This window comes from Sebastes fasciatus, chromosome 2 (genome assembly GCF_043250625.1).
Source record: "Sebastes fasciatus isolate fSebFas1 chromosome 2, fSebFas1.pri, whole genome shotgun sequence".
Classification (NCBI taxonomy): Eukaryota; Metazoa; Chordata; class Actinopteri; order Perciformes; family Sebastidae; genus Sebastes; species Sebastes fasciatus.
The window spans coordinates 2,997,886-3,023,146 of record NC_133796.1 but is presented as its reverse complement, the minus strand read 5'-3'; the positions used below and the strand labels follow the sequence as shown (position 1 = coordinate 3,023,146).

The 25,261-nt window shown below is 39.4% G+C and overlaps 2 protein-coding genes and 1 long non-coding RNA gene across 4 annotated transcripts; 2 read left to right on the top strand and 1 right to left on the bottom strand.

The window, feature by feature from the left end:
- Positions 1–555: 555 nt before the first annotated feature.
- On the top strand, positions 556–11,017 carry pex16 (peroxisomal biogenesis factor 16). Its single transcript, XM_074657989.1, has 11 exons — positions 556–860; positions 2,141–2,176; positions 3,270–3,346; positions 3,838–3,971; positions 4,287–4,387; positions 4,611–4,691; positions 6,459–6,614; positions 7,158–7,230; positions 8,492–8,611; positions 8,952–9,016; positions 10,190–11,017. The coding sequence occupies exons 1-11, from the start codon at positions 728–730 to the stop codon at positions 10,246–10,248; spliced, it is 1,035 nt and encodes a 344-aa protein (XP_074514090.1). The 5' UTR covers positions 556–727; the 3' UTR covers positions 10,249–11,017.
- On the bottom strand, positions 10,946–25,261 carry arfgap2 (ADP-ribosylation factor GTPase activating protein 2). Of its 2 annotated transcripts, XM_074657970.1 has the most exons (18): positions 25,116–25,261; positions 22,538–22,656; positions 20,828–20,900; positions 20,542–20,673; positions 19,603–19,683; positions 18,764–18,869; positions 17,758–17,814; positions 17,057–17,101; positions 16,194–16,246; positions 15,523–15,659; positions 15,222–15,353; positions 14,973–15,101; positions 14,705–14,857; positions 14,466–14,592; positions 14,285–14,372; positions 13,507–13,631; positions 11,840–12,953; positions 10,946–11,805 (listed from the first exon to the last, which is right to left on the bottom strand). In XM_074657970.1, exons 1-17 carry the CDS (start codon positions 25,245–25,247, stop codon positions 12,933–12,935), a joined length of 1,710 nt encoding a protein of 569 aa, XP_074514071.1. In that variant the 5' UTR covers positions 25,248–25,261; the 3' UTR covers positions 10,946–11,805; positions 11,840–12,932. The 2 variants fall into 2 exon arrangements, with proteins under 2 accessions (XP_074514071.1, XP_074514078.1); XM_074657977.1 differs by lacking the exon at positions 17,057–17,101.
- Positions 24,725–25,077, top strand: LOC141781993 (uncharacterized). Its single transcript, XR_012597000.1, has 3 exons — positions 24,725–24,828; positions 24,886–24,918; positions 24,950–25,077. It is a non-coding gene; the product is annotated as an uncharacterized LOC141781993 (long non-coding RNA).

Sequence of the window (25,261 nt, the reverse complement as noted above, 5' to 3'; positions counted from 1 at the left end):
TTGTGTTTTTTTATTTTATGTTGGTTTGTTTCATTTCTGTTGTCCTTTCTTTTTTTTTTAATTATTAAAAATAAATATTAAGTATTTCTTATAATTCACGTGGTCTTTTTTTTATTATTATCTATTTATTTATTTATTTTTATTGTGTTTTTTTATTTTATGTTGGTTTGTTTCATTTCTGTTGTCCTTTCTTTTTTTTTAATTATTAAAAATAAATATTAAGTATTTCTTATAATTCACGTGGTCTTTTTTTTATTATTATCTATTTATTTATTATTGTGGGTTTTTTTAAATTGTATTTTATGTTGTTTTTTGTTTCATTTCTGTTGTCCTTTTATGTTTGGCACAGTTCTTTGTTTATGTTTTTGCTATGCCTCTTTTGTATGTAAATGTTTTTAATGTTTTCTGCTGCTACTATGGATACTGCCATTTTGAAATAAAAAAATAAAAAAATAAAAAAATAAATAAGAAACTACATATGCTACATGCTAGCATGCTAACTGCAGGAACCAGGAACCAGTGTATTCGAACCCTGCGAGCGGGGGGGACGTCAATGACTGACGGACGGATCATCCAAACACGGAAGTTAGTGTTTTGTTTTGAACCAGAAGTGTCCTCATGTTCTCAAACTAACTCACTCACTAACTCCTCCACACAGCAGCTCTATAGTGAGCTCAGCGGCTAAATGAAGAGTGTATTAGTCAGTGTGCAGTAAGTGAACGCTGAGATGTCGAACATTAAAGAGTATTTAGATAAGGTGAGGTGTTTCTATGAGCGCTACGTTGAGTACGTGAAGAGAAACCCAGCTGCTGTTGCTCAGCTGGAGAGCACCGTGAGGACGCTCTCATACCTCATCGCAGGTAAAGAGACGACAGACTAGTAAAGTTACACTGGGGGAAACTCAACTTCACTTCTATCTGTTGTTAACTCGACTGAAACCAGATATGATGAGTTTCATTTTAATGTAATCAAACATGACTATAGCTACCTGCTGTATGCTGCACAGAGTGACACTGGTTTAATGTGTTCAGCACCTAATTGCATAACAACATGTCATGAATCTTGACTTGTATATAGACATTTTATTTATGCTTTAAAAAAAAAAAAAACTATATATATATATGTATTTTTATTTTTTTTATATATATATATATAGTTTTTTTGTTTTTTTGTTTTTTTTAATTTAAAACACAAATGACCAACAGCATACATACAATGTCTATATACAATTCAAGATTCATGTTGTCATGTAATTGGGTGCTGAAAACATTAAAACTAGTGTCATTCTGTGCAGCATACAGCAGGTAGCTAGTGTCATGTTTTATTACATTAAAATGAAACTCATATCTGGTTTCAAGAACAAGTTCAGTCGAGTTAACAACAGATAGAAGTGAGTTCAGTTTTTAGTTATGCTGCACAGAATGGCACTGTTGTTAATGTTTTCAGCACGTAATTGCATGACATGTCATGAATCTTGACTTGTATATAGACATTTTATTTATGTTGTTTGTCATTTGTGCTATTAAATAAAAAAAAAATATATATACAGTATATACCATGTTTTTCATATACTTGTGCACATAACAGTCCTGTCCAGGGAATGAAATTAGCACCTGCCACATGCCAAATACAGGGTCAATGTTGGCTGTGGCAGGTAAACATTTCAGGTCAACTGCCACCATGGCAGACAGGTTTTCCTTATATTAAGAAATATTATTTTTAAAAAGCAATTCTAAAGCCTAAATTAAATATTAATTTATACTACTTATATAGGTAGTATATGGTTATACGGTTACATGATATATTAAAAATTCTACAGTGTGGGCACCACTGAAACAGTGTTTACATTTAAAGCGTTCTACCTAGATTTCAGAAGTGTCAGACAAAAGAAATTGAGTGACCGGTAGAAATGTTCAGTGACCTGCAAAAGGGGCAGGTGAGGAAAAGGTTAATTTCAGACATTGGTCCTGTCTATTCTTTACCTTTTATTTGTCCAGCTTTGTTGTCCTCGTTCTTAGTTGTTATGTATATTTATATGTATGTACAATGTGATCAATGCAAAAACACTGAGCCTAATTCCTTGTGTATGCACTCACACATTCTTGGCCCGTAAAGCTGATTCAGAATTTTATTTTTTCAGGTCGATTTGCAGATTCACATGAAATATCTGAACTGGGTGAGTAAAAGTCAAGGGTCAATACAGCGGCTGTTTCAAGGCTAGTTAGCTCATAAGATAAGATAAGATAAATCATTATTTATCCCGACGAGGGGAATTGCTGTGCAGCAGTTGCAATACGAATTTCTGACATTTTAAAGATCAAACGATTAATCAGAAAAATAATAGACAGATTAATTGATAATTAGGGCTGGGGGATTTGGCCAACATCTTCTATCCCGATAAAGCTAATTTCACATCTTGATAACGATATTCTGTATGTTAAAATATAGCATGTTTTCTGGTAATTCAATAAATAAATAGTCTATATTATGAAATAACCACACGGTAAAGCCTATTTTATATACTCCTGTGTGAATTAAATACATGACAAATTAAAAGTACTTTTTTTCCTAATTTTAAGAACTTGAGTTAAAAATGAACATAACAGTTTTAAGTGAAATTTTAGAGAAAAAAAAATATATATAGGCCTAGCCTATATTACGATAGGAACTATATAGAAACATATATCCGATAGACACTTTTATATCTTTTTCATGATATATATCGTCATATTGCAAACCATGTAAGGTGGTCGCGCACATCCAAAACTGTAGTAGGCCGGTGCTAGACCGGTAGAAGACAGAAATGAAAAACGTAGAAGAAGGTCTGCACACTGTAGCTCCCTTTAAGTGCAATTTATAGGCACATCTACTAAGCCTCTGAAGTCTATAGAAGACTTTGTGCTCAAAATGTCACTAACTAAGCTGCTTAAAGGGAGCTACAGTGTCGTCATATTTCCCAGCCCTGATAATGGTAATTTCAGCTCTGATAATGATAACCAATGGCTCTCTAATCTTTTTCCCTTTTCTCATAAACACACACAGTATATTAGTAGTTATGTTAGCTGTAAGTTTCCACACAGGGTTGGTGGGCATAAAGACAGAAACATACTAATATATATCCAGATGAACTGGGATTTTGTGATTGTATATTTTGTTATTTACAAAACAAGATAGAAAAATATTGTATTACATGATTATACAATGAATGATACCTTATCAATACATTACCTGATAGATTGTCTCTCTTCGTGGCTTTGTCTCTTTTTCAGTGTACTCTGCCTCCAACCTGCTGGTGCTCTTCAATGACAGTATTCTACGCAAAGGGCTGCGATGTGCCGTCCCTGTGGTGAGCACCGCTGCATTCACAGAGAAATAAATGCTTCCTGCATCAGTGCCTTTAAGGAGACACAAACAGTAATGGTGTTTATACAGGCCATTGCATTGATACACGCCAGTCTCTGTCTATAATATAGAGTAAGAACAACAAGGGAGGTAATAATAAAAGATTTTTACCTTTTTTTCCCAAGCTTTTTGTTTAAACAAATATAACCTATCAAACACAAAAAGATTTAGATTTATTGTCCCAGAGGAAGATTTGTTTTCACAGTCAGTACAACAGATATACACACAGAAAATCTTCCATGTAAACAGTCATCTAGTATCCCAGCAGCTCACCACAGTGTCAGCGAGGTGAGGTTCGTTCAGGGCTGCTGTGGTAGAAGAGACAAAACTCGGGTGAAGCTCTTCTCCATTTTAAAGTCCCGTGTCTCCCAGCAGATGGTAGTAAAGTGACGTGCAGAGTGAAAGTGCTAACTCCTGTTCCTACTGTGTGTTCAGCCTCTCTCCCAGCAGAGACTCCTCACCTGGCTGTCTGTGATGGAGCACCTGGAGGTTTTCCTGGAGATGGGAGCCTGCAAGCTGTGGGGTGATCTCGGCCGCTGGCTGGTGATTGCACTCATTCAGATTTTTAAGTAAGTTTCTTCCTCTTGTGACACAAAAACAAAATTAACAAATTAAAATTTTGCACCGATCTGACAAGATTTTTTTAGAATCCTGAATTTTACTTTTTGTGTTTCTCAAATTGACTTTATTTGAAATGCTATATTCAACATACACTACATAGCCAAAAGTATGTGGGCACACCGTTTGGTATATATTTGCTCTGGGGCAGTTTGGGCCCTTTAGTTCCAGTGAAGAGAAATCACATGCTTCATGTATCACCATGGCATTCCCCTTTATACTCTCCTGTCTCTGACCAGATTTTTGTTTTTCACATTGATCTTCAGGTCAATTTTTCGCCTCGTGCTTTTTCTGTGGTACAAATCCGGCATCCAGACTACACCTCCCATAATCCCCCTCGACAGAGGTGCAGAATTTGTCAGTGAAGGTCAGTTATCCTCTCCTTCTCACAGGTTATAAAGATTTTTGCTAAGATGTTGACCATTACAACTCTATAAGGTTTTATGTCAGCGTTTACAGCTTGTTCCAAAGTGGCCAAAAAAGAAACATCAAACAAAGCTGCTTTAAAGTGAACAAGCATTTGTGCATTGAAAGAGTGATGTGTGTGTACATGAAGTGAATGAGATTGTTTTCTTTCCTCTTCTCCACAGATGACGGTAACCTGGAGCAGCAAGATGACACCTGCTTCGTGGGTCAGAGGTCAGGACGGGTCATCAGGCCACTAAGCAGCGGTAAGACTAGTTCAAGTTTACATTTAGATATAATATCTTTTGAAGTTTCACCTGGAAATTAGAGCCATTTAAGCTTATTAACCTTTTAGGGCGTCTATAGGGGCAGATAGCAGGTCAACAGTAGATGTCACATAGAAGTGGTGATCATCATCTGAAAGCTGGGAACCTGAAGATTAATTTGAGATGCAGCTCAGCACTGAGTGTCAAGTTGTTCTAGTCATAAATCAGAAATAAACATGAATGCCTTAATTAATATAAATTGTAAAAGTGTATAAGGGTTTAGAACATGATGATAGAAGTATATGATGGTCATCCCCATGCTCTATTAGGTCTCATAAATTGTTGCAGTAATTTTTGGGTTGATACCATTTGTTACACTGATTTGGTGCTAAATTTAACCTTTTTTTACCACTGGAGAATTAATAAAAATGATCAATAATTCCTCCAAATGAATCCCTACTATGGGGACTAACATCAGCCAGCGCCCTCAAGGAGTGGAAGAGGTTAAGCTTCTGTGTGACTGAGTGGCGTCAAGTCAAGTCTTGATCTGAAACAGGAAACATCCAGTTTCCGTCTAAACAAAAGCCTGCGTACCAGAGACACCAGACAAGCTGAATGCTGGCTGACAACATATGTTGCACGTACGCTGTGCTGCTTTGAAGGCTGTTATAACACACCTCACCTGAGGGTCTGTCACTCCCTCAATTAGCTCTCCTGCATGAGTCCTGTATCAGCTAACAAAACTCATAACAGTTGAGGTTATCATGTATCTCTTCTTTTACTTAGAAGGTAACTTAATAACCACCAAACATCAACTTTTACACATTTAAAGATCAAGTCCACACAAGGTCACACACAGGGCAGAAACCTGCTGCCTGGCTGCTCTCTGACCTTGAAGAATGTTAAACGTGTGGACTGATAAGTGGTAAGCTTCAGCTTTCTGCCCTGTGGAAACCTTTGCTCTTTGGTTTACAGCTCGCTCACTGTCATGACTTACTGGGACACTTGATTCACTGAGCCATTGATAATAAGTAAGGGATTATGCCCGACGAGGTGTCCATTATCAGGGATTAACGGACGACATGGAGGCCTCCACAAACTTTATCTGTATAGCACTTTTCATACAACAAATGCAGCACAAAGTTCTTCACAATAAAGGAAAATAAACATAGAATGAACATGAAAACGGGGACAGAATGCTATAATTAATGGAAAATAAGATGGAAAATAAAACACACTTGATAATAATATTAAAAATAAGATAAAGAAATAAAACTAATATTAAAAATAATACATAGAATGAACATAAAAACAGGAATAGAATGACAGAATTAATGGAAAATAAATCATACTTGATAATAATAGTAAAAATAAGATAACAAAATTATATTAATACATAAAAGGAACATAAAAACGGGGACAGAATACCATAATATATGGAAAATAAAACATGTTCAATAATAATAATAAAAAATTAGATGAAAAATAAAAATGAAAAAGAATACATAGAATGCACAAGATTGAAAATAAAACCCTCTAAATAATAATAATACAAATAAGGTTAGAAATATTAAAATCAATACCCACAGTTGCAGCATGCACATATACATGAATATACACTGCAGCTGCATCAGTTCTCTTCTACTCTACCAGTCAGCACCGAGGTCTCTGAGGCTATGAATGGATTATTGTTGACTTTTCACTGTGACTGTGGTAAAAAACCCGTCCACCTCTTCACCTCCTCTCTTGTCTCTGGTGGCGTGTCAGCTCCCTCCCTGCAGGCCCGACTGTGGGGAGCCCCGAGTCAGAAGAAGAAGAGGAGGAGCAGCTTAAACGGGGAGAAGCTCCTCAGCAGACCGACGCAGCTGAGGCTCCGGGAGACCCTCGCCGAGTCCGTGTACATCGGACGGCCGCTTGTACACTGTATCCTTCCTTCGTTGTCACTCCAGTCCACCCGGTTACAGTACATAGTTTAATGTTGAACCACACAATCCTCTCAATGTTAATAGAAACTTCTGGTTTTATCTGGTTCTGCATCAAAAACACACAAAGACTATCACAGGTTAGGTGTGGCAGATTTTGGTCACTAGTGACCACTGACATTTTCTTTGTTTTACAACATTTGTTGTTCCTTTTGGGGTATCTTGCAAACTAACAAATAAGAAGTTGTCTTGCATTAATTGTGTTGACCTGTGTTGTGGCAAACTATTGCAAGCTGTAGCTACAGTGAGTGTGTCATTCTGCAGAATAGCAAAACCACCCGTGTGCTGTATGAGCAGATAGATGCTCAGATAGATAGATAGATTTACATAGATTATATTTAATCTAGAAAAAACCCTAATTATACAACCATCTACACAGAAAAATGTTAAATCTTAAAAGCATATTAGTTATTATTAGATTCCTTTGTGTTTGTACTGGAGACTTTGTTATTATTTTTCCTTAAGCAGCCCTTCCTGACTGCAGTACTCTGCCTCGGACTCTGTGGGAAACACTCCTGGAAACCGTGGCTCATCTCTGGAGCCCTCGAACTTTCCAGGTATGCAAGCTATATTCATTTCTTCATTCACATGATTATAAATTATTAGTATTTATATAGTTAACAGAACAAGTAGAATACTTATTATGTTTATGTATTTATTTTTAGGGCTGTCAATGAATAAAAGTATTTGCAAGTTAATCTCACATTTTTTATCTGTTCTAAATGAACCTTAAAGGGAGATTTGTCAAAGTATTTAATACTCTTATCAACATGGGAGTGGGCAAATATGCTGCTTTTTTGCAAATGTATGTATATATTTATTATTGTAAATCAATTAACAACACAAAACAATGACAGATATTGATCCAGAAACCCTCACAGGTACTGCATTTAGCATAAAACAATATGCTCCAATCATAACATGGCAAACTGCAGCCCAACAGGCAACAACAGCTGTCAGTGTGTCAGTGTGCTGACTTGACTATGACTTGCCCCAAACTGCATGTGATTATCATAAAGTGGGCATGTCTGTAAAGGGGAGACTCGTGGGTACCCATAGAACCCATTTACATTCACACATCTGGAGGTCAGAGGTCAAGGGACCCCTTTGAAAATGGCAATGACAGTTTTTTCACGCCAAAATTTAGCGCAAGTTTGGAGCGTTATTTAACCTCCTTCGCTACAAGCTAGTATGACATGGTTGGTACCGATGGATTCATCAGGTTTTGAAGTTTCATATGATACCAGGATCTTCACACTGGCTTTAAAACTGAGCCCGCTACAACCTAAATGATGTTGGCAGAGGATAAAACTTCCGGTCTCCCAAAATAAATTGATCAAATAATTAAACACAAAATTAAACAGAAGAGTAAATAAAAAGGGAATTACAAAGATAAATAAATAAATAGATTTTTTTATATTATTTTTTAAACTATATTTAATGATTTTTTTATTATTTCTAAAGTAAATTATTTATTTTTTAGTTTGGCAGGTTCTGTCCTCCATAGACCAACAGGAATGTTCCCCCACAGATAGAAAAATGTATTTCTAAATTGTTGAACCAGAACATCATAAAGCACACTGAGAGACATCTGGATTTGCTGCTAGCTGTGTTATTAAGCGCTCATCAGAGGCCAAACCTCATCAGTCATTCAGGAGCTTTGTTTGTTTTAAGATGTCTATCAGACTTGGCAAGAGAACGCTGAGTTATGAAAACACAAAGCAAAGATAACTATCGCTTCAGGATCTCATTCTCCTCTGTTGTGTATCTGATTACAGTATGAGAAGTCATTCCGGTTATGTGTCTTTCTTCCTGTAGTTTCGCTGTGCTCAGTGATACGAAATTTCTGAATCGATGGGAGAGGGCCGAGATGAAGAGGAGAACATTCCTTCTGCTGTACTACCTCCTTCGTTCACCCTTCTATGACAAATTCTCTGAGTAAGTGTGTCTGGTCAGTAATCAAGAGGAGAGAATCTACACAATCAGGGATGCAGCTATTAGCTATAAAATATGACGTCTTCAGCTGGCTTGTTTTGTCCAATTAACATCCAAGATATTAAATTTACACGAATATAAAACAGATTAACTGATTATCATAAATGTCTGTGATTCATTTTCTTTCAGCGGAATAATCAATGAATCGTTTATATATGAAATAAACTGTTTTGCATTAATGAATGTCGTTTTAAATGTTTATAAAATAACACAAAGAGCAAAATTTATTGGTATTTTATTGGCACTTAAATTGTGTTTAATATGACTGTTTGTTAATCTGCAGGGAAAAGATTCTCTTCCTGCTCAGACTGCTGGCGGATCACGTTCCAGGAATCGGCCTTGTGGCACGTAAGTACTGCCGTCATGTCGGCTCCTCGATGCTGTTCCTCTACAACATGAAACATTTATGACTTATGAGAACAATAAACAAAGTTATACACATTATTTATGAACTGTTTAACCGATAGAAACTCGTGATCCGCTCCATCAGGACTGTGTGGGTGTGGTTTGATCCGATTTGATTGACAGTGCTGGTGACATAAGCACCATAGTTGAAGGAGAGTAATTATACATGTACTGTAGGTGCACGGCTGTCAGAAAACAAAAGGAATGCCTGCACGCTAAAGTTTAATAATCACAAAGCCCAGAGTGATAAAACACTTATAATTAACACTATAATTAACTATTCAATAAAGTACATAGGAAAAAAATCATTCCATATATCAGAATCACCTACATTCATAAATATTTGTATTAAGTTAGAGTAAAAAGTTTCATATGAAACTAGAAATGTCATACTAGCTTGTCGTGAAGGAGGTTAAATAACGCTTCAAACCAAACGCTAAATTTTGGTTAGGAAAAACTGTCATGTCCATTTTCAAAGGGGTCCCTTGACCTCTGACCTCCAGATCAGTGAATGTAAATGGGTTCTATGGGTACCCACGAGTCTCCCCTTTACAGACATGCCCACTTTATGATAATCACATGCAGTTTGGGGCAAGTCATAGTCAAGTCAGCACACTGACACACTGACAGCTGTTGTTGCCTGTTGGGCTGCAGTTTGCCATGTTATGATTGGAGCATATTGTTTTATGCTAAATGCAGTACCTGTGAGGGTTTCTGGATCAATATCTGTCATTGATTTGTGTTGTTAATTGATTTCTAATAATAAATATATACATACATTTGCATTAAGCAGCATATTTGTCCACTCCCATGTTGATAAGAGTATTAAATACTTGATAAATCTCCCTTTAAGGTACATTTAGAACAGATAAAAAATGTGATTAATTTGCGATTAAATGTTTTAATTGATTGACAGCCCTCCTCGCTTTGAATACACTTCAGTTTGAATAATGTAATTATGGCCCAAATATAACTGACTGGTAGCAACTTATTAAGACAGTAAGAACGGTGTATATAGGGCAATGCATGTATTCATAGAGATAATGACATTTCCTTTCCGATCTCTCCCAGTTCATAACACATGGGTTCTGGTTTTGCTCCCGTTTGTGTGTTCAGGCCCTCTGATGGATTACCTCCCCACCTGGCAGAAGATCTACTTCTACAACTGGGGATAAAACCTGCTGCTGGATGAGCTCCCATCTTTGATGTTTGCAAGTCATCAGGGCAACGCTGATGAACTGTCCGGAGACAGAGACACTTGTTATAATCCCCCATAAAATCAGATAAAAGTGACGTGGAGATGATTCCCACTTCTGACTGACAGCGAGGACCTTCTTAGTAACAAAATGTCTCCATTCACAAGTCTAAATCAGAAACATGTGTTGTTTTTCTACAGGTATATTACCGTGTTTCAGACACTACAAAGCACTGGTGTGACTAATGCTAAAAAAAACTATTGTTTGCCTCGTGTGTCAATGTCACAGAACTTAATTGTTTGATGATTCATACCATTGCTATTTGCATCGAGACAGTTTGAATGATGTGCGGTCGAATATTTCTGTGATGTTATCTCGTTACGTTCTTGTCTGACACCCTTGCCCTCGTGCTTCATCAGTCAAAGTGAGCAGCCTGGTTTGTCAAGAACAAGAGGCAGCGGTTCGCTGGAGAGCAGAAATCTTAAAACTGAAAGCAGCAATGACTGAGAAGAAGCACATAAAACTTGAGTGACCTCATTACCACCAGCAGGCGTTGAATTTCCAGTTCTTGGGAGAGTTTTCATGCAGAAAAGAGCCGTACAAAACCAGTGGAAATGCAACATCATGTAACCTTGCGAGTGTGTGTGAGCTGGAGTCAATGACGAGGACAAGCCAAGAGGTTTTAAACCTTTATTAACATACTGAATAAGTTTCTTTTTGTAGCCTACAAATAAATAGTTAAATGTTTCATCCTTTCTGTTCACATGTTTGTTACTTTTTGTGGAGAGTTTATCACAGGTGGAACATACACGGGCATGGCCACGCTAGGGAAAAAAAATCATGACACTCATTACAGACAGGTTTCCAGACCTCTCATCTACTCAGACAGACGGGAACATAAAGGTACTGGAGGGTTGGAGATGAGCTGCATCACAATCCGGTAAAGAAAGGGTGTGATACATGAGGTGAGCTGTCTCGCTAAAGATGTCGGTTTGATTTTATCACAGAGGATCAAAGTAGACTTGCATGCTACCCGGCCCGGGAAAGTTTGCAGCTGAACAGCATTACAGAAATATTTAAAGGGCTCCTTCTATCCAAAGGGCACGATCATTTACACCGGGAATGTCAGGAATAGTTTTAATTGGCCAAATATGTCTGGAACTAAACAGATAAAAATGTCAGCCTCCCAAAATAAAACGTTTGCCTGCTGAGGAGGAAAAAGGCAGCAACGACGTCTAAATGTTTCAGAGTTGAGGTACATGGAGGCAGATCTGAGATTCAACCAACAAGAAAGTGAAGATGCATAGTCGAAACAGTATGATCGTTTCATTAGCTGGAACTTCAGATGTTCTATCTGACGTCTGTTATCTAAACGGACGCATCTACATACTTTAAATCAGAGATTCTCAAAGTGGAGGTCTGCGAAATAATTAGCTATGAATTCAAAATTGTGTTGTATCATTTAATTTTAAAGTTGAAGCACGATCTGAAATTCCGCTTCAGACTGGTACGTTTAAATGTCTGGATTTATTACGACTATGCCCGTCTCGCTACTGTTCATTTTCTGAACCTTTTTAAGACTTGAAGTGTCGGCTATAAACGCTGTCAACTTGAGTTCAAATGCATTTTGCATAAAATCCTTTTGTTTAAAAGGTATATAAGTGGTTTTAACATTCAATCACATTGCAAATTTCCCTGCTGTGGCACTAATAAAGGATTATCTCATCTTATATTAACATGATTCAAATTGAAATGTGTTTCTGTTTATCACTATGAAACAGGTCTTTAAGTATTTAGGTTGAAATGTTTCCTCAAAACGTTTGAGAACCTTTAAATGACACTTCCTGCTCATTTGATGTGTCTAAAACTACCATTGGGTTTAACCCCCCTTTAATAATTTAAAATCTCCAATCCTCCCGCACTGTGTCTTCTGTTTGATGGAACACACAAGGTACTGGTCTCTGCGGTCATGAGCGACTGACTGGGTTTATCTAGTGTTAAAAAGATAGATAATAAATAACCATAGCAGCTAGCAGCCGCTGTTTTTACAATATATACTTTCATCCAGACAGAAATGCATAATTCCAAGCTCACAGACATCTGAAATTGTCAAGACAGTTGCTGTCAGTGCTTTGTGTAAAAAACAAAACAAACAAAACCTGTGTACAAACTCTACTGTAAGTGAACAGCAGTGAATCGAACACTGAATGCAAACATTGTGGATTCTTGTTCAAATTAACATTTGATATACTGCACTGTTTATATCACAATAAAAAAAAAAAAGACGTATTTGATAAAATTATTCAAAAACAACACTTTGATTTATGTATAAGGAATAAAATATAGTAGAATTAACTCTGACGTCATTTTGAAAACTAAGACCAAAACAATTGAAACATAACTCTTGGTTTAGAAAAAACTACACCGCTCGATGGTTTCCTTTATGAAAATAAAACAAGAGTCTGCTAATGTAGAATTGTCTCTAGAAGAGGACGGGAGAGAAGGACGATTTATTTTCCCCATGCAATCCTCTCTGATCCCGTCTCTCTCTCTCGTCCATCTACTCCGCCAAAATGCACGCGTCAGTCAGGAGGCTGGTTGGCTCTTCACAGGCGTCAGTTAGTATTTCTTCCCACAGGTTGGTGCTGCTCTCTCAGGGCCGATCAGTAGGAGCCGTAGCGATCCTGAGAAAACATTAAAACAGTCAGAATAATGAGCATTTGTGTAGAAGCTACTGAAGATGTGGAACTATTTTCCCTAGTTTCTAAAATGTCAAACAACTCAGCTTAAAGGGACAGTTTGGGTGTTTTGAAGTGTATGAGGTACTTGATCAATGGTCAGTGTATTACCTACACTAGATGACAGTCAGGACGCCAAAAGTCACAACAACACTAAAAAAAGTAACGGATCGAGGCAGCGTTAGACCAGCAACTCCTGTGCTTTGTGAGGGAAAATTACTGTTTTCGTCAATGGAGTCTGGTGGCTTTGAAGAGAGGATAGATAAAGGCTTCTGTTTCCCGTCAGAAAGGGCTGTCTGATGGCAACATAAAGCAGGGAAAATATTATATATATATATATACATATATATATATATAGCGTACACTTAAACTGTCTGTTTCTCCAAACTCCATCTACTGTAGGTCATACACCGACTATAGAGAAGTACATCACACAACCTCACTGAGAAACACCCGAACGACCCCTTTAAGGAAGCCGTTGACTCTGCTGACGTCTCACCTGGATCGTGTTCATGACACCGTTGGCCAGGACAGCCATCTTGCCCGCTACGGTCTTCACTCCCTGTTTGAATTGTGCGATGTCCGGGCCGGAGGGGAGCACGCTGTCGAAACCTGGTCCTCTGCCTGAGAGGAGGAGAGGAAGTAGTGTACATTTAGTGTCACACACATCTAAATGAATGCCCTGCTTACGGTTTGTTTCAGCATTCAGCATGTTGTGAGAGAGGGAAATTTAAAATTTAAAAGTTTTAGCAATACATGAACTATTTTAAGAAATACAGCTCGATATAGAATGTATGAAGGGAATCAACGAGGAAACATTTAACCTTTAATTTGGGGATATTGAATGATAACGGTGCCAATATGCTGTATTTGTCTTCTTGTCAACACATTACATTAAAACCACAAGTATTGTGTTTATTACAGCCTGATATCTCTTCTTCCTCTGTGTCATAGAGCTCCATTAGAAACACATCAATGAGGCACACTGTGTCACTGAGTGACAAGTTCCTTCATCACCACGAACACACACTGTAGTTTATTTAGACTCAATCCCACATCGACGTCCTGCTGACACTAACACTCACTAGAGCACCACATGTGGATCGTTTGATAAAAACTAGAGACTGTTTGAGACGTGTTAAAATATGAAACTGCTCACAAATAGATAAAGACGTATATCTTCAGTAGGAACTTAGTAGGTCTTTTCAGGGGATTTTCTGACACCAAGAGAAAATAAAAGGATGATGACAGAAAATACACAAACCAACAGGTGTTACCTTTAAGGTCACTGCCCTCCCCAAACAGGTCAGCCGAACTGATGGAGGTGCTTCCAGACATGGTCTCCAGTCTGGTCTTCGCATCATACTGAGAGGAGACGAAACAGAAGTCAACACCTGAGTAATAACACTACAGTTTTACAAATAAACAAACGATTAGCACACAACTCATGTTTCTCACCTCTGCACTGCTCTCCCGACCGAAGAACATGTCCGATGAGATCGCCTTTGCGTTTGCAAACTTCTGTCGGGCCTCGCTCGACTCGGACACCGGAGCCGATACGTCGGCTTTTCTTCTGCTGGGAAGTCTGGATTAAACAAGACCACACGTCAGAGCTTCCCCCAGTCCGGTGGACATGACTGCTTTATTTTTTTATTATTTTAACACAAAAGACAGAGTGAGCATGTGTGGAGATATACCTCTCTCCGATTGGCTGAATACTAGAGATGGTGACCTCCTCTTTGGGGTCCTCTTTCTCCAGAGCCCAGGAGGTGGTGAAGGAGGCAGTCCCTCCCTCGGTGTCCCACCGGGATCCAAAACTGTCTCCCACTGTAAACGGGTTGTCCTTATATCTGAAACATCAAACACAGTGGATTATTACCGGAGTCCCTGCTAATCTGGGACACGCAGGTTGACTGATTCAAACTGAAGTTAAAGTAGGTGCCCTCTGAGAGGTACCGTACGCACTTTGGGGGTCCAGAGGTGAAACCCGGCTCATCAAACATGTCCAGTTTGGAGCGAGAGGAGGACTTGGCTCCTACAGGTGTCTCCTGCTCGATCACCTGCATCTCCGACATCACCGAGTGAGACACAGCACTGAAACATGACACACACATTCAGAGATGAATCAGACGCTTTAGTGTTCCTGCTGCTGCTGATAATGAAAGTTGATCATCTGCAGAGAAGCGATCCCCAGACTCTGATGTGCGATGTTACCTCCTGTTGCCGAAGCCCATGCCCAGTCTCTCGGCCTGCTCTCTCTTCTTGCCCTCCAGGGTCTGAATCTTCTTTTCCTCCATCTTCCTGTCGATCTCCAGCTCTTTGTAAGCCAGACGCATTGAAGCCACGCTGCAAAAGCAAGAACGAGTCACGTCGGAGCACAAAGTGGACGACGTGTGTTTTAGCTCTTATTTTGAAAATGGATCGTAAAACGGAGATTACAAAAAAAACATTTTTTGTTTTTTTAAATGGAGACCTGCACAAGTGAAAATAAGAGAGCTAAACTAATATTCCTTACATGGACTCCTCGGCTTGTTTCTTGGCCTCTGCAGCCTGCTCCTCTCTCATCTTCTCGGCCACTTGCGCCTGCTTCTCCACATCCGCGAAACTCTTACTGCTCAGCTTCTGGGCGCCGAGGCCTTTCTTTGCACCGAGCTGCATCAGTGGGAGATGTGGTACACAGATTAGTCCCAGGTTAGAGCCACAGTCACATATTAAAGAGGACCTATTGTGCTTTTCCCCCTTTTTTAGTGTGTTACATAGTTTTTTGTGCATGTAAAAGGTCTGCAAAGTTCCTCTCCCCAACAGAAACACTGCTCCTGAACTGCCTGAAACGCCTTGACTGAAGTCCCGCCTTTTCTTCCGTAACGTGGTGATGTCACCAAGTAACACATTTGCATATAACCTGCCTCCTAGCGGCTAGTTTGGCACGCTCTCAGACAAAGCTAATTAGAGCGGAGCTGGAGTTGAGTCTGAAGGGTTTGGATCGTCTGAACAATCACAACAGTCAGCCAGCTGACCGAGCCGGTAGGAGAAAAGTAAATTTGACCATTAAAGCGTGTGAACGTGTTCTGGGAGAGTATGAACCTGAAAATAAGCATAATAGGTCCTCTTTAAAAGTTAGTGCATCCTCTGCAGCTGGCAGCTCCTAAAACACACAGTTTGTGGTTTGGTGAAAATGTGACTCACCCCTTTTTTGGCAGTCATGGGCTTCTTCTTTCCAATGAGGGAAGTCTTCACATCTGTAACACAAGAGGCAATCTGTTAACAAAAACTGTAAAATAACTTTATTTTTAAGTCTCCATTTAGCCAAGTGGGCAAATTGACAATGACTTTAAACATTGCCGACCTGAAATCAAAGCAAGAAAACACACCAGCTCAGACAAACAAGCTAATATCGGGACTATGGTCGGCTTTTATTGTTAATTCTCAAACTGCTTGTGCTCAGTGAAGCCAGCGCACCACAGCCTTTAAAACCTTTAACCTGGGTTTCACAAAAAATCACCAGCAAGACGATACTTTGAAGATGTCATAACGGTGGTGTCAGTCAGTCAGTTTGCAGACGTATTTGCAGTTTCAGGAAAGAGAGTAGAAACTCAAATTACAGACGTTTTAGGAAACTATCCGTTCCGAGACTACTGTGACTATTTTTAGAGTGCTTTGAACCCGTCCGTCAACACGGTGTTCCTTCAGAGTTTTGACGTCACAAAGTCAACATGTTGCATCTGAAATGCTGGCAGCAAAATGCTGAATACCTGCAGGAATGTAAGCTTCACAATGACTGTTCTCTTTTTACACAAAGCAGTGGCCTTGGTGAATTAACATTTTCTGACAAGCTTTGTCCTGAGCAAGAGCAACTTATTTACAGCAGGCGCTCACCAGAAATAGAACAATAAGTAAACACAACTATCCTCTGAGCGGTTTCCATTGCGTGAGCAGCAGGGGGGCGAGAATGGGAGGCGACCGGAGAGATGTCACTGTCAATCAAGCAACACAACCATCATGCGTCTGAGGAATAAGAAACCAGCCGGCCACACACAGCAGCTAATCACCTTTAGGTGTCCGTCCTTCATGTGATGACAAACGCATGGAGTCCTCTACACGACAGGACAAACCCGTCACCACAACCGTGATCCAAAACACAGAAGAAGCTGATTTAACATGAGAATAATGCTCTTTATCAACAAGGTCTGAGCCCAAATTACACTGTTAAATACACTGCTGGTGGGATTTGTGTCACTGATACTGTCAGGTTATGGAATGTAAATAATCAATCAATTAATGAATTAACTATTTTGATAATCGATCAATCAGTCTCTTAGATTTTTATCCTTTCTGCTGTTTTTAATGTTCCTATTTCTTACTCCGGTCTTTTTATATTTTTCTTTTCACCTTTAGTGAAGCACATTGTACGGAATCTTTTTTTAAATATGTTATATCATTTAAGTTTAATTATTATTATTAATTGTGAATATTATCAGCAGATTCATTGATAATAAGAACAATCCCTTGGATAAATAAAAAGTGAGATATAGAACATATCTGTTTGTATAGATATACACACTCAGATAAAGCTGTAAAAGCTGTAGACCAAGACTGAGAAGACTATGTGCCCTCTGAATAAGCAAAGAATGTCAAACATGAGAAGGGAAATCGCAGAGGACAGTCCTGAAGTTACATAAGAAGCAGGACAATGCACGTGACTTCGCTCCCGACTTCGCTCCCAGAGGCTGAATCAGGCTGACAGACTCACCCATGGAGGCTCTGGGTGACTCGCTCAGACCGTCGATGCTGGGTCCGTCCTCTGGCTCTACAAACGCAACACAACAAAATATTCATTATATTATTTTATTCCACAGCGTGTTGAATAGAAGCTGATGCTTCTGTTTCAATAACAACCCGTTATACATACACAGCTGACTGTGGAAGACAATTTATAAATGAAAAAGGTCAAATTTGAAGCAGCAGAGGCCGAGACATCATGACTCAAAAAAACTGTCTAGTTTTTGTTGAGTTTGAATGAAATGTGTTTTATGATGAGTTAACAAGACAATTGAGCCAATTAAGAAAATGGGTGTAAGAATATTTCCTTTTTTGACATTTTGTGAGTTTATTTATTAGACTATAAAAGCTAAGAGCTTTTTTAAAAGGTGCTCTATAAGATATTCAGAGCATGTAAAGATATAGAGGAGTAATGTCTACCTGAGCAGAGAATGAAGTCTCTCTCTCCCTCTGTGTGTGTTGTAATCAGAGCTTCTCTGTGCTTTGTTGACATCGCCGGGCCGGCCACGCGTGCATTTAGTGCATGTTCAGGCATGTAAGCGCGCCCCATTGGCAAGCTCACGGCCGCCGCTCTGAACTGCACGGTTCCCTCCCAGGTTAACATTGTTAGCTGTTGTCAGCAGTGTTGCCATTGTTTCTACTGTTAGCGCTCATAGCACAGTTAGCTACAAGCCGTCGCCATGTTGAGAGCCGTCCGGAGGCAATAGAAATGCTCCCAATCACGCATTTAACACATTTAACACATCGCTCAACCCTATTTGTAACACAGTCTCTCTGTTGCCTGGTCAAGATAACTGGAGGAAGCTCCCTAAAGTCTGAGAAACCCTGATGACGTCCTCCAAAAGACGTTACACAACTGTTTCCACAGGCTGAGTAGAACTCTTCATGATGGGTAATCTGACTTTTATGTGTAAAATCAGCAGAGTGCCCCTTTACAGTGTGTAAAACAGATAATACTATCTAGACGTTTTACTAACGGTTGTCATCCTGGCCTTTAGGCGTTGTGTCCGTCAGCTGTGAGGTGATAGCGGCTCCATTCAGCTCTGGCTCGGAGAACGGCGCCATGCTCCAGTCACCAGCGGGCTGAAAACATCAAAAACAAATCCAAGCTATTATTTATTATTTTATATTTCAGGCCCGGCAATGTTCCTCAACACAAATTCAACATCAAACTTTTGCACTGACCAAAACGTTGAACCTCTATTTTAGCTTATCAGATATATATATATATATATATATCAATAACAATGCATACTATATCAGCTGATCATAATAAAGATAATGCATTACAGTAATGTTACAATATTAATACACTACCACACACTATTTCATTTAATGGTGATAATATGCCACTATAATATGTTATAGTTCGGATTTCTCAACGTTTAACTGGCAACCCTTTTACATGTTTGAGGCCTATTTGTCTCAACTTTAATATATTTTAGTTTTATTTATGCTGTTGTTTTTATTTATTGATACCAATTCAACTTCCAGTGACATTTCCAGTTTTACATTTACTGTTTAATTTAACTTAAGTGTTTGATTATCAAATTAAATATATCCATTTCACACGTTAGTTTGTATTGTGTTTATATTAAAACACTAATTGGCCAAAATATGCCAAACATCAACATTGGCCTCAAGTTATCCACTATTACTGAAATAATAAAACAGATAATATATAATATAATATAATAATAAGATATTCCTGTTCCACGTAGAGAGAAATGTTCCTGATATGTGGCTAATGTTTATTCATCACAACGTATGTATTGAAGATGGCACCATGAAATGATTTTGCAAAATCAAAACAAACCTGTGTATGTTCTGCAAAAAAGTCTGCCTCTTTCTTCTGAGGAGCTGCAGGAGTGCTTCCTGCTGGCGATTCGATCCAGAGCTGCAACAAGCAGATGAAGAGTTTGTTATACTGAGAGACACTCAGATAATTCTATTCACTATGCTCACACAGCAGGTTTACATTTTGTTTTGGCATATTGCCTGAAATATGATCATCACATATGTGATTAGTACACAGCTTGTGGACTCTGAACTAGATCTGCCAACACGGCTCAGACACTGATAATCACTCTCTTATATAAGACGTCAATGATCCACAGGACACGGCTTCATTTCTCTTATTTTGACTGAGTGAGTGTTGTACATTCGAGGTACAAAAACAAATTACTCAACCACTTAATCAGGTTGTTGTGTGCAGCTCTTAGCTAACAGACCAGAGATCAGATCAGTACTGAGAAACATATCACATAATAGCTGTAAATATTTGGCTTGATTTGAGAGGCACAGAGGATGAGAGGGGAGGGGATGTGTGTGTGCAATTATAACACAGGCATCTTAATACGCCCACAGATTGTACTGAATGTTCCAGGAAGTAGTGACGGTTCATTAAGTGGCTGAGATTGTTTTCACCAAACTAACTTGTTGTTAGGATTAATAAAGTCGAGCATGTTCTGTCAGATGATTCGTACTCCTGCGAGTTAAAAACAGGCTGAATTTAAATAGTTCATGGCAGAAATCAGTGAAGGATGCGGTGCGTCTTTCACTGCACTAGAACAAAAGCTGAAAGTGCAGTTTTATGATGTTTTGATGCACATAATAATAATAATAATAAAAAGAAGAAACTGCACTACAGCTTTATAAACTAATCCAGGCCTACAATGAGATGAAAATCTGTCCTGTTTTAAGCTACAAAATAAAAAACACATCCCTAAACAGTTTCCACTTGGTTCATACTCACATCTGTGCCATATTTGGACAATGCAGCATTTGCTTGCTGGCGAATCTTCTCCCTGTACAACTGGGCTGCACGACTGTTATACTTGGCGTTGGTGTCGTTAGTGGAGCAGCCGTGCTGGCGGAAGAATGCCGTCTTCAAACAGAAGGAGAAAGGAAGTTGTTGCATTATATAAATAAACCACAGAACTCATTTTAATTATATTAATTACACTACAACATGAATCATTAACATGTAATATCTTGTTATCAATTCATTTTAATTTGTGGTTAACCTCAGTCCGACTTACCGCATTGGCATTGCCTCCAACCTGCATACATCTAAGCTGAAACCAGTTCCAGTTGGAGTCTAACTCAGTGGACCTGAAGGAAAAAAGGGAAGAATATGGAAAAATCAGCACTCCAGTATGACGGGTACACCTGATCATGCACTACAGGTCACTAAGGGGGCTCTCACAAGCCAACATCTACTCTGTTTTATCAAACTCTGGTGCGGTTTGTTTGGGCAGTTGTGAACGCAGTAATCGTACTCTGGTGTGCACGATTCCTACGAAGCCTAGAGCGGTTTGATTGCAGGAAGTGAACCAAAACGCAAACTGCCTGCCTTTGTTGGGATGGTCACAGGTAAACGACAGGTCAACATTGGTGGGAGACGACCGACCTGGACTTCTGCAGAAGTCCGATGTTTACTTGACATCTGGGCCAAAGAGAAATGCTAAATAAAGTGCACAAAAATTTGTTTGGCAGGAAAAACCAAAGCAGGATTACTGCCAGTATCACCAAACGTATCTGTGGCGCGTTCTGCTCTATGTTGCTTGGTTGATTTCCGTGTTTCCATTTTCCACCGGCAAATGTCTGACCAATAAGAAAGATTTCTATGAGTACATTTCCGGCCCTGCTCGTTCGCACACGTCCCTCAGCAATTTTTTTTATTTGGTCCGCTTTAATTTGTGCACTGTGAAACCGAACCAGACTAAATAGAAAACGAAGCAAAAGTATAATCTTCACTCTGATTTGGACTAGCCAAACGGACTATGGCTTGTGAAAGCACCCTAAGGATGCTTTCCTTTATTTGGGTCTGGACCAAGGGGGAGTTCTGCTCCGGTTCCTGTTCACACTGACGGTTTACGAACGAACCAGAGGAGTAAACATGAAGTTATACAGACTAGCAGGTGATTGGTGATCGTCACCCTGCATCGTCGGGAGCCACGTGGGGAAATCATATTGTGGTGACTGACAGAAGTTTATTCAGCACTTTAATGCTTCTGATGTGTTTATTTATGTTCGTTGGTGTCACAAAGAGCTCACAGAGAAATAACCCATTATAAGTATTATTAAACTGAAAATCAACCACATGTTATAAATAATGCAGAGACAGGACGAAAGGATCTTGTACAGTAATGACTCGGGGCTTATTACTGTGAGATCGCTGTCACACACTTTTTAATGGACTTAATGGAGTTTTAGCAAGTTCTGACCTATTAATCAGGGAAAATACCTGCGCTGACGTGCATGTGTGTTGATTTGCATAAATAGGTTAACTACATGGCCTTATACAGAATTATAAGATCGCTTCCTGATCAGATTTTGCGATCATCGGATGGATATATTTGCTATTTAGCTTTTGAAATCATGCTAAAATCACATATCTGCTGCCGTTTGCTTTCACACCACAAACGAACCACCCTTTCAGGCGGTCTCGGTTCGGCTGTTTGGTCCACACCAGGGTTTGATTGACAGCTGTCACACCAGACTAAACGAACTGTAGAATCGAGAGTTTGTTTAGAGCGAACCAAACAGGTTAGGTGTAAAAGAACGCTCTGACTCATTCACAATCTGCGGTCAGACAGAAGTATTCGCTACGCAGCACACGGCAATTAAAGTAGCACACATGCTTTTCTTTCAGACGGCTCAACCGCTCACTAAATCTGTCAAAGAAGTACGCACCATGATGACACACGTTGACAGTATGATCATTGTTGAGTTACACTGCAGCTTACCTGATGAAGCTGAGATGCACACCCAGGGAGCGGTGGATGCCGGAGCAGTCAATGCATAAGAACACACCATATGAAATACTTGCCCAGCTGGGGTTTTTAGCTGCACAATCAAAACAAACCTGTAAAGAAACAAGCAGGTGCATATCATTATCAGAGCTATTATTCCTGGAACGACTTTAATTATATCAATAGGTACCCGACATGTGAATGATAATTACTATCTAGTGACCTGTTTTCCTCACTCTACGACAATGATATGGTTTATATATGACTTCACAGTGTTTTTCTATTACATGTTGTTGATACTGGTTCAGTATATTGTGGTTACAGTAAAGGAGGGCTGATGATGTATACGATACAACTTCATTGTCAGTTTGCACTGAAATTCATTTTGCATCCATAGGCAGCTCAGTTTGAGAAAAAGTACACATACAATAGACATCCTGTTACCATAGAGACAGACACAGACAAGTAAGACCCATCAGACAAAAAACAAAACACATCACAATTATTCATACATAATAAAACATACAAATTACACACATACAAATTACCATCTGTCCTCTGGATTTGCATGTCTTTAGCAGCACATTAATTATTATTTAGCAACAAGATGGACTGATGGACAAAAGCGTTCTTTAGCCTGATGCGGTTAAATGTCGGGACTCTGAATCTCCTCTTGGAGGGCAGAAGTTGACATTCCCCATTTGAAACATGTAAGGGATCAGAAGAGATGCTGTTGCCAAGTCTGAGCATGCTCTTGTTGTGAGCTGCTTGAAAGGAGGCTGTCACAGGTTGGCCAATAGATCTCGAGCAGATTTTGATTTGAAGTTTAGCTTTAAGTTTTACAGAGAGACTACTGAGCCAGGCTGTGCTGCAGTACAACAGGACACTCTGAATCACTGAACTGAAAAATAGAAAAATAATCTGGCTACTGGCTCCAAATGATCTGAGTCTGCGAAGAAAGTAAATGCGCTGCTGTATCTTCTTACAAGTAAATTCAATGTGAGGGGTCCATGATAGGGTGGAGTCTATCATATCAGAACTCCCAGGTATTTGTATGTATTACTGACAGGAATTGTGTCTTTGTCTCAACCCATAAATGAACATTTCATCCTTCAGTTTATCACAAACATTACAATTTAAAATGACCACATCTGGAGATAGATGGTATTCACTGGACAGGAAGAGGATCAATAATCTGAATAGTAACTGACACTGTCAGTCACATGTAGTGGAGTAAAAGTACAGTATTTCCCTGAGATTGTAGAAGAGTTGAAGTATAAAGTCACATAAAATGGAAATACTCAAGTAAAGTACTTTAACGTTAGCTACATCCCACCACTACATTAACATACTAGTTAAAGTCCTGCATTCAAACCTTACTTGAGTAAAAGTATGTAAGTATTATCAGTAAAATGTGCTTCAAGTATCCAAAGTTTAAAAAGTACTCATTCAGCAGTAAAATGTTCCCTGTCTGTGTTTTATACCTGATGCTTCTGGATTAATATCACTGCTGCATTAATGTGTATGTTACATTTTACTGCTGTACATGTTTAAGGTCAGGCTAATTTGAACTACTTCATATACTGCTGGGTAGTTTAATCTACAGAAATGCATCATATGTCTCTAAAAAGTCAAGTTTTCATCAGAAAAACAGCCTGTTTTCAGCTTCCTACAATACATGTTCCAGCTGATCTAAGAGGGTTTGAAATAGTTCATTTAATTCAAGGTTATCATTGGACAGGAAGGTGAAGACAAACTGTACTCTGTAAAGTAACTAAAGCGGTCACAAATAGAAAAACAATCTACTGTAGATGACTATTAGGCTGAACATATGGCTCTGACACCAGTGAGCATGTAGTCACTGCTCCATCAGACACTGATAGCATCTGGTTCAATACTGTCAGGCGTTACAGCTTCAACATGTAACGTTGTTATAACGTTATAACATCGTTACTAGACTGAGAGCCGTGTGTTGTTTACATCTAGAGTTCAGTCTGATCAGTTAGCTCATTCATTAGCTTCAGAGGTTCCTCTCAGCAGACACACATCGTATACGTGGCCTTTATGTTTCATCAGGTTAGCACCAGGCTAGCACCAGGCTAGCACCAGGCTAGCATCAGGCTAGCACCAGGTTAGCACCAGGCTAGCACCAGGCTAGCACCAGGCTAGCACCAGATTAGCATCAGGCTAGCACCAGGTTAGCACCAGGCTAGCACCAGGCTAGCATCAGGTTAGCACCAGGCTAGCATCAGGCTAGCACCAGGTTAGCATTAGGTTAGCATCAGGTTAGCACCAGGCTAGCCTGATGCTCTAGCCTGATGCTCATCAGGCTAGAGCATCAGGCTAGCACCAGGTTAGCATTAGGTTAGCACCAGGTTAGCCTGATGCTCATCAGGTTAGCACCAGGTTAGCACCAGGTTAGATCCTGTTAGCCGGGCCTAGCTAGGTGCTAGTTAACACAGGTAGCCTCTCTGATCGGACCAGATGAAGCCAACCCGAGACAGACAGACAGACAGACAGACAGACAGACAGACAGACTGATACACCGTGTTGTTCCAGCTCTAGTCGTCACCTTGTTGGTCGGAACGGATCTCAGTCGTTTGAAGACGGTCAGGATTTCTGTCTTGTTAGGTTCCGTCGCCATCTTGCCACTCTGACAATTTCCATATGATGACGTCACTACGGATCCCCGTCGGTTCCACATTTAACAAAAGCGAA